Source organism: Bos javanicus, chromosome X (assembly GCF_032452875.1).
Source record: "Bos javanicus breed banteng chromosome X, ARS-OSU_banteng_1.0, whole genome shotgun sequence".
Taxonomy (NCBI): Eukaryota; Metazoa; Chordata; class Mammalia; order Artiodactyla; family Bovidae; genus Bos; species Bos javanicus.
The window spans coordinates 12,171,351-12,185,082 of NC_083897.1; the positions used below are offsets into that span (position 1 = coordinate 12,171,351).

General features: G+C 37.3%; 1 protein-coding gene across 1 annotated transcript; it reads right to left on the minus strand.

Annotated features, from left to right (window-relative positions):
• Positions 1–12,033: 12,033 nt before the first annotated feature.
• LOC133242882 (actin-related protein T1-like) lies at positions 12,034–13,508 on the minus strand. Its single transcript, XM_061409106.1, has one exon. The coding sequence runs from the start codon at positions 13,289–13,291 to the stop codon at positions 12,158–12,160; it is 1,134 nt and encodes a 377-aa protein (XP_061265090.1). The 5' UTR covers positions 13,292–13,508; the 3' UTR covers positions 12,034–12,157.
• Positions 13,509–13,732: the final 224 nt, after the last annotated feature.

Sequence of the window (13,732 nt, forward strand, 5' to 3'; positions counted from 1 at the left end):
CTACTGTAAGTAATTTACCTTTTTTGTATTTATTGAAATAAAATTAAAAATGCTAACTTGAAAAAAATATGGATTCCTATGTTCATTGCAGCACTATTAATAACAGCCAAGATATGAAAGTATCCATCAATAGATGATGTTATACACAGACACATACATACACATACTACTCAGTCATCAAAAAAAAAAAGCATTAAATCTTGGCATTTGCAACAACATGTTGGACCTGGAGGGTATTATACTAATTGAAATAAGTCAACGGATAAAGCAAATATCATATAATTTTACTCATAAGTAGGATCTAAAAATATAAAAAACATCATATGTAAAAACAAGAAAACAGAAAGAGACTCATAGATACAGTGAACAAATTGGTAGTTGCCAGAGGTGGGGGATAGTGGGATGGATGAACAGGTGAAGCAGATTAAGAGGTCCAAATTTCCATCTGTAAAATAAGTCAGGGGATATAATGTATACATAGGGAATGTAGTCAGTAACATTTTAACAAGTTTGCATTTTGACTAGTGGTAAGTAGATTTTTTATCATGATTATTTCATAAGGTATAAAAATACTGAGTCACTATGTTGTATAACTCAAATTAATATAATATTGTAAGTCAAGTATAACTTAATAAAAATGCAACAAAAGGAATATTTAAATTCCCTTTTAGTGATTTCTGAGTTATATTTTCTAAGAATCTGTCAATTTCATTATTCTTATTTTAAAACTCATTATCTCGTTACAATTTAAATCATTTGGCACTGTTTATGCAGAATATTATTTTTGTCATTATCTCATTTTTCCTAAATCAATCTTTCACAAGTTTTTCAGTTTTATTAGTTTTTTTCTAATTTTTCTAAAGAACATTTAATTTTGCTATTCCTTTCTAACTAATCTTTGTTTTTTGCTCATGTTTTTATTATTTATTTATTTTTTCCCAATTTTACTCTATTTTTCTAATTTATTTAAATGGATACTTAGTTAATTATAAGCCTCTTCACTTCAAATATAATATTTGAAGGCTATACATATCACTAATTTTAATTTTACCTGAAAAGTACAGGTTTTGTAGAGGCCGCAATATCTCATTTAAAGAATTATGGCTTTATGTGAAGGTCTCCAATATTAACTTCAAGATATGTGCTAGACATTATCCCATGCCACACAAGAAGTCATCAAAACAATAAACATGAGGATCTTTAGATGCCTTCAACTCTGTAATTATGCTCTTGTTTCTCTCCATGTTATGATTTCTCTTTAATTTGTTCTATGAGGATTTTCTCTATTTATTTGACAATTCAAATACACACACACAGACTTTATGCAGAATTTATGAAACCCTATGCCAGTGAGTATATTAAGCTAATTCTTTTAGTATTTCTAAGTATATAAATTTATTAATATTTTATTTGAAATAATGCATGCATCATCTATTTCCACCATATCAGGGAAACTGATACCCAGTTTTTCTATGGGTTCCCACCAAAAAACCTAGGAAAAATATATAGGAAAAGAAACAGTCTCAGACATTGGAAATCAGCAATTAAAGACTGATCAGTGAGTTAAGTGGAACAAAAAAGGTGGTTCCCCCTTGCTTTCTGCATTGAGCATTTTCCAGATTTGGAGGTGGTGAGAGGAAATCCAAAACTAAACATGACAGTCTCACTGACTGAGGAGAAAGTTATTGGTGTACAAGTAGCCTGATGCAGCTGGGATTTGTGTAACAAGCTATTGGAGAGGAGGGAAACAGGCATATTTTGATCTCAGAAATCTGCATTAAATTTCCTTTGAGCTTTTGTAAGCAAATACCTAGCTGTGCAAACATAAGATAAAATTCCATGATGCTTGAAAAAGATGACAGGGAGCTAAAAACTCAACAAAGAACATAGCTCAAACAGGGTTATATGTTCAATTTTGGTGGTTTGTAGAAAAGGGATATTTTTGAATATCTAGTATATTCAGTAGAAATGTCAGAAGAGTTATGGCTTAATAGCAGAAGAAAACTATCCCTAGAATAAGTTTAATTTGATATTCATTTGACAAAAGCTTTAAAAGAAGCCATGAGAGGATTGAATTATTTGTAAGCAACAACTACTAGCCAAAACAAATGTCAACCCTCCTTAAATAAATTTAGAATCACAGACATTCAACAATATGTAATTTTAAATATTTATAACCCAATAATAAGTTACTTGGGCATGAACTTTGTGCAAACTCTGGGAGATCATGAAGAACAGAGAGGCCTAGAATGCTGCATTCCATGGGGTCATGGATAGTTGGACATGACTGGGCGACTGAATGACAATCAGTTGCTAGACATAAGGACAAGCAGAAAAATATAATACATACCAATGATGAGCAGTCAATACAAACATATTCAGAAATGACAGAGATAGACATTCACAGAAAAAAAGATTTTGAACTTTTATTATGAATACACTCAAGGATTTAAAGGACAATATAAACATAAGGAGGAAAAAAGAAGATACAAAAATAATCAAGTAGATATTAGAACTGAAAGATGCAATATTTCATAGAAAGAATCATTGGAAGTGTTTATGAGCTTATTAGACATTGTACAAAAATTTATTAGTAAATTTTTTGGGGAAAAAAGCATTAGCAACAAGAAACAATCAATTTTGAGACCAGAGTAGGGAAAAAAGATTGTGGAAAAAGTGAGCAGAAACTCAAGGACCTGTGGGAAAATATCAAACATTCTAATATACATGTTAATTAGATTTTGAGAAGAAAAGAAAATATTAGTGCCAAAATACTAAATAAAGAGCCAGTGGCCAAATATTTCATATTTTATGAAAACTAGTAACCAAAAAAAACTCAACTGCAGTGAACACAATGAAAAATATACCCATAAATCATTAAAAAAAGTTAAAAATTAGGAAATTCCCTGGCTGTCCAGTGGTTAAGACTCCACACTTTCACTGCAGGGTGCACAGGTTTGATCCCTGACTGGGGAACCAAGATTTCACATGCTGCATAGTGCAGCCAACAACAACAAAAAGATAACCAAAAAAATTTTTTTTGCAAAATCAATACCTAAAGAAAACTTTAAAAAAATCTGGATTACAGAGGAATGCATTACATATAGTGGAACAAAGATGAATAATTGCAAATTTCCATCAGAAATGCTGAAATTCAGTCAACAATGGAGTGATAATTTCAAAGTACTTAAACTAAAATTTTACCTGTTTTACCTGTAGTCAAATGTTTATGTTCAGAATGTGTGTTCTGCTTCAGTCTTGAGGTTGTAGTTCAAATGTTAATTTAGTTTATAAAATCTATGCAATCATATTTCTTTTCCATGGGGATGGTCTTGATCCCTGTCTCCTGTAAAATGTCATGAAACTCCATCCATAGTTCATCAGGCACTCTGTCTATCAGATCTAGTCCCTTAAACCTACTTCTCACTTCCACTGTATAATCCACTGTATAATAAAAGATTTGATTTAGGTCATACCTGAATGGTCTAGTGATTTTCCCTACTTTGTTCAATTTAAGTCTGAATTTGGCAATAAGGAGTTCATGATCTGAACCACAGTCAGCTCCCGGTCTTGATTTGCTGACTGTATAGAGCTTCTCCATCTTTGGCTGCAAAGAATACAATCAATCTGATTTTGGTGTTGACCATCTGGTGATGTCCATGTATAGAGTCTTCTCTTGTGTTGTTGGAAGAGGGTGTTTGCTATGACCAGTGAGTTCTCTTGGCAAAACTCTATTAGCCTTTTCCCTGCTTCATTCCATACTCCAAGGCCAAATTTGCCTGTTACTCCAGGTATTTCTTGACTTCCTACTTTCGCATTTCAGTCCCCTATAATGAAAAGGACATCTTTTTTGGGTGTTAGTTCTAAAAGATCTTGTAGGTCTTCATAGAACTGTTCAACTTGAGCTTCTTCAGCATTACTGGTTTGGGCATTGACTTGCATTACCGTGATATGGAATGGTTTGCCTTGGAAACGAACAGAGATCATTCATTTTTGAGATTGCATCCAAGTACTGCATTTTGGACTCTTTTGTTGACCGTGATGGCTACTCCATTTCTTCTAAGGGATTCCTGCCCACAGTAGTAGATACAATGGTCATCTGAGTTAAATTCACCCATTTCAGTCCATTTTAGTTCACTGATTCCTAGAATGTCAATGTTCACTCTTGCCATCTCCTGTTTGACCACTTCCAATTTGCCTTGATTCATGGACCTAACATTCCAGGTTCCTATGCAATATTGCTGTTTACAGCATTGGGCCTTGCTTCTACCACCAGTCACATCCACAACTGGTTATTGTTTTTGCTTTGGCTCCATCCCTTCATTCTCTCTGGAGTTATTTCTCCACTGATCTCCAGTAGCATATTGGGCACTTACTGACCTGGGGAGTTCCCCTTTTAGTATTCTATCATTTTGCCTTTTCATACTGTTCATGGGGTTCTCAAGGCAAGAATACTGAAGTGGTTTGCCATTCCCTTCTCCAGTGGACCACATTCTGTCAGATCTCTCCACCATGACCCGCCCATCTAGGGTGGCCCGACATGGCACGGTTTAGTTTCACTGAGTTAGACAAGGCTGTGGTCCGTGTGATCCAGATTGTCTAGTTTTCTGTGATTACAGATTCACCACTGCAGATGGTGATTGCAGTCATGAAATTAAAAGACGCTAACTCCTTGGAAGGAAAGCTATGACCAACCTAGATAGTATATTAAAAAGCAGAGACATTACTTTGCCAACAAAGGTCCGTCTAGTCAAGGCTATGCTTTTTCCAGTAGTCAAGTATGGATGTGAGAGTTGGACTGTGAAGAAAGCTGAGTGCTGAAGAATTGATGCTTTTGAACTGTGGTGTTGGAGAAGACTCTTGAGAGTCCCTTGGACTGCAAGGAGATCCAACCAGCCCATCCTAAAGAAGATCAATCCTGGGTGTTCATTGGAAGCTGAAACTCCAATACTTTGGCCACCTCATGCGAAGAGTTGACTCATTGGAAAAGACCCCGATGCTGGGAGGGATTGGGGGCAAGAGGAGAAGGGGATGACAGAGGATGAGCTGACTGGATGGCATCACTGACTTGATGGACATGAGTTTGGGTAAACTCCAGGAGTTGATGATGGACAGGGAGGCCTGGCATGCTGCAATTCATGGGGTCACAAAGAATCGGACACGACTGAGCGACTGAACTGTACTGAACTGATGCAACCATATTCTATTTACCCCACAAGTGTGTTGTGCAGAATCAGAATTCCACCCCATAGTTTCCTCATCATCAACTGGGAGTAAGATAGTCACCAGCTCATAACTTCAAGTGGGCGGATTCAGAATTTCACCACTAGGCTTCTAGAAGGAGTAACAACTGATTACTTCATGGTAGGAATGATCAGCTCCACCTACAGGATCTGTGTATCAAGGGGGTCTCCTCATTACAGCAGAGAGGATGTTGAGAATCAAGAGTCCTGTTCACAGGCTTCAAAGAGGATGGACACCATATTGTAACTGCATAATAGGAGTTGGAAGACATGATCTGCCCACTGACTCCAACTGATGCAGTACTTACTATGGTGTATGAAATATAAAGTATTTTTGTGTTGTCTTAAAAACAAGCAGGTGTGTGTGTTTTCTGTCATTGTGCTTCTCTTTTCCTGTCCTTTATCTAAAGATAAAAGTGAAAATGGAGTTGCTCAGTCATGTCCGACTGTGCAACCCCATGGACTATAGCATGCCAAGCTCCTCCATCCATGGGATTTTCCAGGCAAGAATACTGGAGTGGGTTGCTATTTCCCTCTCTGGGGGATCTGCCCGACCCAGGGATCGAACTCAGGTCTCCCACACTGCAGGCAGACTCTTTACCATCTGAACCACCAGGGAAGCCCCTCATCTAAAGATATCAATCATTTAAAAAAAAATCTGTATCCACTGACATTTCCACACTGCACCTTTCTCTAGCATCAAAGCTGAGGTGTGAAGCAGGTGAGAATAATTTAATTCACTCTCAAGGCATGTTATTATTTTCTTTTTGTAAGCATCTATATTCATAGCCACAATTCCACAACTGTGGTGGGGTCATGTCATGGATTATAACTGGGCAGGTTGGAAGGTGTAGAGAGGCATATAAATAACTTGTCTTTTAGTCTGTATAAGTCTGAGAGAGGAAAAGTTATGCCAAGATTTGATGGAGAATTGAGCATATAACTTATTTTTTAGTTTGTATGTCCAGACCATGAGAAGACATAGTTAGATCTGATGTAGAAGTCTTTGCATGACCAAGAGATGCTGGAATTTGTGATAGAAGCAATAATTGGATGAACATCTGGAACTGTTTTCCTTAGAAAAGATCTATTTTCTATGTTATATGAGTGAGAGAAAAAGGCGAAGCTGTTTTAGTAGCCATATTGGTGAACCATGGAAGATTGACAGTTGTCCTCACTATCCTCTCTCTTATTCTTCCATAGTTATAGAATTCTCACTGGTAATATGGTCTCACACACACAAATTCTCCAGCTTCCCTTGCCTCTAACTGTGGGCACGTGACCAAATTCTGGACAGATTGGATGAACAAAACGGATGTGTTAAATTTATCATTTGAATCTTTAAAATAAAGAAGAAAATACTATATCCCTTCTATTCTGTGTTCTCAGCAGTGATATATTGGGAGCAAAAGCAGCCATTTTGATTCACAGTGTTCTAGGAAAAAAATCTACAACTTTTGCTACCAGAGTGGTTTGGTTATAGAATCTAATAGAAAGGACTGGATTCTGTAGTTCTTCACTGACTGGAAGGCAATGGAAAAGGAAGAGACCACTGATTCCTACACCAAGATGGATGGATGGATTGCCAAAACATAATGCTGAGTCAGTATCAGCCACTAAATAGTACATAATGTATGATTCCACTTTATGAAATTTTAGAATAGATAAACTATTCTATAATGACAGAATAGGGACTAGGGATGTAGGAAAATAACCAACAGTCATGAAGGAATGCTAGGGTGGGCGGTTGATCAAGATCAACACATCTTGATTGTGTTGGTGGCTACATGGATGTATACATTTGTTATGTCATGACAAACATTTATTTTAATGTATTACCAAGGTTTATATTAAAAGCACACTGAGTATCAACAAAGTCTATAGCTCTTGAACAAGAGTCAGCAAAATCTTTCCTGAAGAGGACATACCAAATATTTTAGATTTATGGGACATAGTCTTTCCTACAATTGCTCAGCTTTGGCAAACTAAGAAGAAAATCAGTAACAGAAAATGTATAACTAATGTGTAAGGCTGTATTTCAGTACAACTTTATTTATAAAAAGAGGAGCTGGATTGTGTACAATAGTTGTCAACTCCTACTTCAAAGGAAATTTTTGAAAAAATATAGAATTCTGTTAGATTTTGACTGCTTCTTATTTTTAGTGAATTTCTACAAAAGAGAAATCAATTCAATCTGAATTTTTTCCAGCAAGCAGAGATAAAAATGAATACAGCTTTCCTAAGAAGATCCTCTCAGCCTACTGCCTATAGTTTATATTGACGGAGATTCTCCTACTTCAGGGCTTTGCCTGGTGAAAAATTTCAATGATTCTGTATTCCAACTTGCAGTGCTTATAAAATGTGACTTCAAAGTGCAGCTCTATTAGGAGTCAAGACTGTTGACATTTTCTCAAGCACCTCCCAGTAAGTACTCTCCTAGTCCGTAAGAGCCAGAGCCTGCAAGTAACAGAACGGATATTGAGTCACCAGTATGACATCATCCCTTAAGAAGCCCAACCATCTACTTGATTAATAATTGGTTATTTTGAGTTCCACCCATCTAAGAAAATGCAACATTAATATCTAGTTAGGACAGGGCACTATCCTTTATTCATCTTAATCCAGTGGCTACTTTATGTTGCTATATCCCCAAGAGCTAGACCACTTGGGCCAGGCACCAAGAAGTGAAAGTAGAAGTCATTCCACTCAAAAACATTCCCAATAACTCACTTGGGGAATTTGAGCTTTCCACAACATACATATTCTATGTGTTTAGAGATTTTGGTTTCCAGAATGAAGTCACTTACTCTAGGTAAGAAGTAAGAAGCCCATTAAACTTAAATCTATGGCTTCTATCAGGTTGTTTTGGAATTCTAGTGAGAGATGAGCAAACAAAAAACTCTGCAATTATGAGTAGGTGGGGCTGCTGCTACAAAAAATGTTTAACATTCAGATCTTTCTTTAATTCACCATGGTATTTTTTTCTTTAAATGAGCAAGAAACAGCAACCATGACCTGATAAGTACTGAGAGTGTGAGTCAAATCATCAAGTAAGTAAGGTAGACCAACAGAAATGCCAGCAAAAAGGGAAAGGTAATACTAAATGGGGGCTGGAGGAGAGAAGTGATGCATATCAATTAAGGCCCTGCAACCAACTGAAGTGTTGAGTGCTATAGTTTGTAAATACTATGAGTCCTCTTTTTGAACATTTTCCCAGAAATAATGACCAACCAGCATCCTGGAGATGTGCCTGGATGGAGTAAAGTTATTTTGAGAAATAAATGATTCTGAGTGGTACAAGGCATGAAACTTAGTGGATGAAATTGGCACCCATAGAATTTCCCATTATTGGGTAATACACCCCTCCCCCACCTCCCATGAGCAATGGTTGATAACAACTCATATTTCCTATAAACAAGAAATGGGGAACAGGGAAATAATTTGTACCAGGGACAGATCCACAGGGTCCTGCTTGGTTTCACTAGTACCTGTGGTACAATGATAAATTAAATTGGTCACATTAGGAATCCTTGATTTTTTCATGTTTTAACATAATATTTTAACATTTTACACTTCACTTTTGCAACATGATAAAGGTAGCCTTGAAGATAATATTAATTATTTATGGCAAATAGTATCTCTTTTGTTTTAGACAATTCTTATCATGAATGGAAGTTGATTATGCTGAAATACTTTGGCATCTATGGAAATGTAGTGAATTATATCCATATGTTTACAAATGGTATAGCAACCTTGCATTTCAGTAACTGAAATTGAAATTGAACTTGGAAAAGAAGCTTTTTCACACATTGAAGAATTTGGTATGTTCATATTTTGCTAATAAAATTTGCATCTATGTTTATGAATGTGATTGATATGGATTTGTATTTTATATATCATCTATGATTGGTTATGATTTAAATATATTGTATTTATAAAATGGGTTCATATTTGTTCTTTTTTCAATACTATTAAAGAATGTGAATAAAAATGAAATGTTCAAATTGTGAATAAATGATAGAAAGTAACCTAGACAAATATCTAGATAATACTTTGTCAAGATTTTTAAATAAATTTTGCACCAAGTAGGAATTTCTGTTTTTAAGATATAGTAGATAAACTTATTTTTGTGAGATTAAGTGTGAAGTTATTTATAGTGTTGAAACCAAGCAGGACCCTGTGGGGCCCTCCTGGGCATAAAAGCCTTTCTGTGTACCCTGTTTCTGGTTTGTAGGAAATGGTTTCATTCAGTCTCCTTGACTTTCCCTGAGTTCCAAAGGGCAGATTCAAACAGTTGCCAATCAGGGAGGGGGAGGAAGTGAAGACACATGGGAAGAGCAGTCAAGAAACAGTAGTGTATGCCTGTGGCGGATTCATTTTGATATTTGGCAAAATCAGTACAATATTGTAAAGTTTAAAAATAAAATAAAATTAAAAAAAAAAAGAAACAGTAGTGTAGCCTTGGGTAACTGTCCTGGTCCTTCCTCAAGGAATATGCATAGCAATATTTTTAAGCTCCTCTATACAACTAAGGTCCCCATCCAGGTGGAGCATGGCAACTTCAGGCCTGAGCACAAAATTCCCTGCAGCCCTCACCCCAAATTCTGCCTATAAAAACTTTCCCCACCAAAGCATTGAGGAGTTTGGGGGTTTTGACCATGAGATACCGATTCTTGCTCAGCTAGTTTATTTGGCCTCACTGTGCATCCGGCACAGGAATATACTTTGGTAACATTTTTTCTAACTTCAAACTTGGATATTTAGCTCTCTGATATTCAACCTTCTTTTTACTTATATAAACATTTAATACTATACATTTCCTACTGATTCCAGCATTAACTGCATTCCATCTCAATATCTAGTACTGTGTTATCATTCAATTTTAGTTAGCTTACAATTTTTATTACAATTTCTTCTTTGACACATTTGTATTTTAGAAATGCCTTTTAATATTTCCAATTGAAGTCATTTATGTTTTTGGTTATTTTTTTTTACAAATTTATAGGAGGAATTCCTTCAATTTATATATATATATATATATATATATATATAGTCTAAATTTAATTAACATTTCTCTTTCTGAGAAATACAAGTATATTCAGATTTTTAGCTCCAACTTGTTTCCATGATTTATGTCCTTCTGTATTAGAGAATTGTCATTCTTATTATCATGTTGATACTATGAATGTGTACAGTCAGTATTTTTAAATTTACCTCCATGTTCACCATTCTTTAATGTTCATTATTTCTTAGTACACCATATATATCTTACTATGGGATTATTTTTATACATCCTCAAATAATCATGCAAAATCTCCTTTAGTTATGGACTATTGGGAGTAAACACATTCAGTTGTTTTCAGAAAGTATTTTTACCATCTTTCTTGGAATAGTTTTCCTGGATATATAATTCTATAGTTTGACAGTAATGTTTTCCTAGCTCTTTGAATGTCATGCTTCTGATTCCATTGTGGTTTTGCTAACCTGTCCGTAGGCAGAAGTGTGATATTCAACCACATGTCTCAAATGAATGTAAAAATAAAATACCTGATTTATAGTGATTTCTGTTTGATAATTTTCATTTTCATGGCTGTATTGTAAAATAAGCTAGCAATGTGATACCCTGAAAACATAGTTGGAAAGATGTGTGCAAAATAGAATTCCTTTTGTTTTAAGATGGTTTCAATTCATTCAGGATGATTTTTTTTAGTATAGTTCTTTTTGATTTGTTTCCACTCCCATCTTCTTTCCACCAGTATATCTTTTATTACATTCTTCTCCACCAACCTGTGTGCTCTAAAACCCAGTTCCTTGCAGAGTTTATGATTAACCTCTCTATCCAAAAATTTATCCCTTCTTGTCCACATCTGCCCCCCCCTTAAGATTGAGGAGTATCAAAGAAAAGGGGGACTGAAACCAAGCAGGACCAATAGTTTATAACAACTATAAATGAAATATAACCTTTAAAGATTGTGATTTGCTACATGGCACACCTATAACTTATATTACACAGCAACTATACTTCAATTTAAAAAACAGAGGTATTGGTTCTTAATACTTCAACCAGGAGTATGGGCCCTAAGCTTAAAGATCGTTAAACAAATAGTGATTTCTGTGCACACCTCTCCTCTTTGACAAGGACAACAGCTCTATTTTATTTAGCTACCTAACAGTGAAAAGTAGTGAAAGGGTTAGTTAGTCATCTCTGACTCTTTGTGACCTCATAGACTGTAGCCCACTAGGTTCCTTTGCCTATGGAAGTCTCCAGGCAAGAATACTGAAGTGGGTAGCCATTCCCTTCTCCAGGGGATCTTCCCAACCCAGGGACTGAACCCAGGTCTCTCGCATTAAAGGCTTATTCTCTACTGTCTGAGCCACCAAGGAAGCCTGCCTAACAGTAGAGACTTGTATTGTGCTAATTAAGAACCAGTTGACTGAAAGGGTCATTTGAGCCCTAAGAGCTGAGTAGCATTCCTTCTACTTAATTCCCCTCCTTCCCTACATGTTCTCTTGTAATTCTGTCTTTACTTAGCACTGGATCTATCAGAAATATCTAAGACACTTGATTAAAATGAAGATTCTAGGGATCATACTGAATAAAGCTACTAGGCATTGAGGCTCACCTGCTTTCACTACAGATCCTGCAAGTGGACCCAGTTGTAACACATAACCCAAGGCTTTATCAGGAGGAAACAACTGAATAGGTCCCTGAGACAGGAAGGGTGGACTAGAATCACTTAAAAAGAATCAGTACCTAGATCAAAAGTTACTCTTATGCTACCAAAAATGAACCAAAACCCAAAATGCCATATCACTTTTATTGAATACATGCTGAAGCTCGAAAGGAAGATGTCACCTTCCACCAGTGCTCCTGTGATCTGACAATTTAAGCTGTCCCCTGTGCTCTGAATCCTTTAAAAGCATCTTCTCTGGACAACACATGCCCCAAACTCCATGAAGTCTGCAGAAGTGATCCACATTTGCTTGAAACTGCTCAAAGAGGTCACGATGGAAGCACCAATCCATGCAGAGAAACATCTGTCAGGAGAAGCAGTTATCTTGATGGGAGTGCCTCTGAAGGCCAGCTGTTCCAGTTCCTTCATAAGTCTTTCCTCAAGCCCAGGGAAGAGAGTGGTGCCCCCAGACAGAACAATTTCTGCAAAAAGATTCTTCTGGATATCGGTGTCACACTTCATAATGCTGCTGGAGACCATTTTTGATAGTCCTGGGTTGTGTACACCTAGGTGGTCAGGCGCAAAAAGAATCTCAGGTACCTGGTACAGCTGGTCCCCAAGGTGGATGACATTCCCATCTGGTAGCTTGTATTCTTTCATGATCTCCTCTGGCTTCTTACAGAGTTCTTTCTCTGGTTCCAAGGCAACATAGCACAGCGTCTCTTTTATGTCATCCACTAAGGCCTTGTTGAGTATGCAAGGGTAATTACACCCACTAGCCAGGAGGAGTCGGGTGAGGTGCTCTGTGATGTCCCTGCCTGCCACATAGAGCTTGGTGACAGCATGAGGCAGGGAGTAACCCTCAAAGATGGGGACAGTACAAGTGATCCCATCCCCACTGTCCACCACTAGGCCCGTGACAGCAGCAGAGGCATAGAGTGCTACGACCGCGTGGTTGGACAGGTAAAAGGCAGGCACATTGAAGGTCTCAAACATCATTTCTGTTGTCTTCTCGCGAGTCTCTCTTGGGTTCAAGGAGGGTTCAGTCATGAGCACAGGTCGTTGACAGGGTTTTACTCCCAGTTCCCACTCAAAAAGATACTTCCAGAGTTTCTCCATGTCATCCCATCTTGTTACCAGTCCACGTTCAATGGGGTAGTGCAACTGCAAGGCCTCATACTTGAACAGGGCATTTTCTCCCACAACATAATTTTTCTGATTGGCTTCTGGTAAAGCCATGTTGAATTTAGGATGCCCCACCACAGAACTGATGACATGACGGGGCCCAATCTCTCCAGACATACCTACTTTACAGAGTCCTGATCCATTGTCAAAAATTACGGCTGGAGTATCTAATGAGTATGGGTTAAACATGTCTGCAGGATGCTCTTCTGACCTTCACCAAAGTAAAGAAAGAACACGGCCACTTTTGTGAGATAACATGTACCTTTGGAAGTTTATCAGCCACAGGATTCCAAAGCTCTCAGGTTGGCACTGAGGCAGAGCTAGCAGGCTGTCCCCTATCCCCACCCTCAACCCATGAATCTTGTCCCTTTTGAGGCAGTGCAAGGCCTGCTGAGGCAATTTCAGTGATGACTGCTCCCTATGTAATAATGTAACCAAGGCAACAATTGTTCTCAGAGAGCATCAGAGGGTGTTGAAGGGGCGGGGTCTCTGAGCCACCAGTGCTCCTAGCTTGGAGAGACTTGAAACAGAGGAAGGCAAACCATACCTCTGAACCTCTTTTATAAGTCTGAACATGAAGCAAAGGCCTATCCTCAGAATCAAATGAAGTAGCCTAGCTGTGAGGTTGTC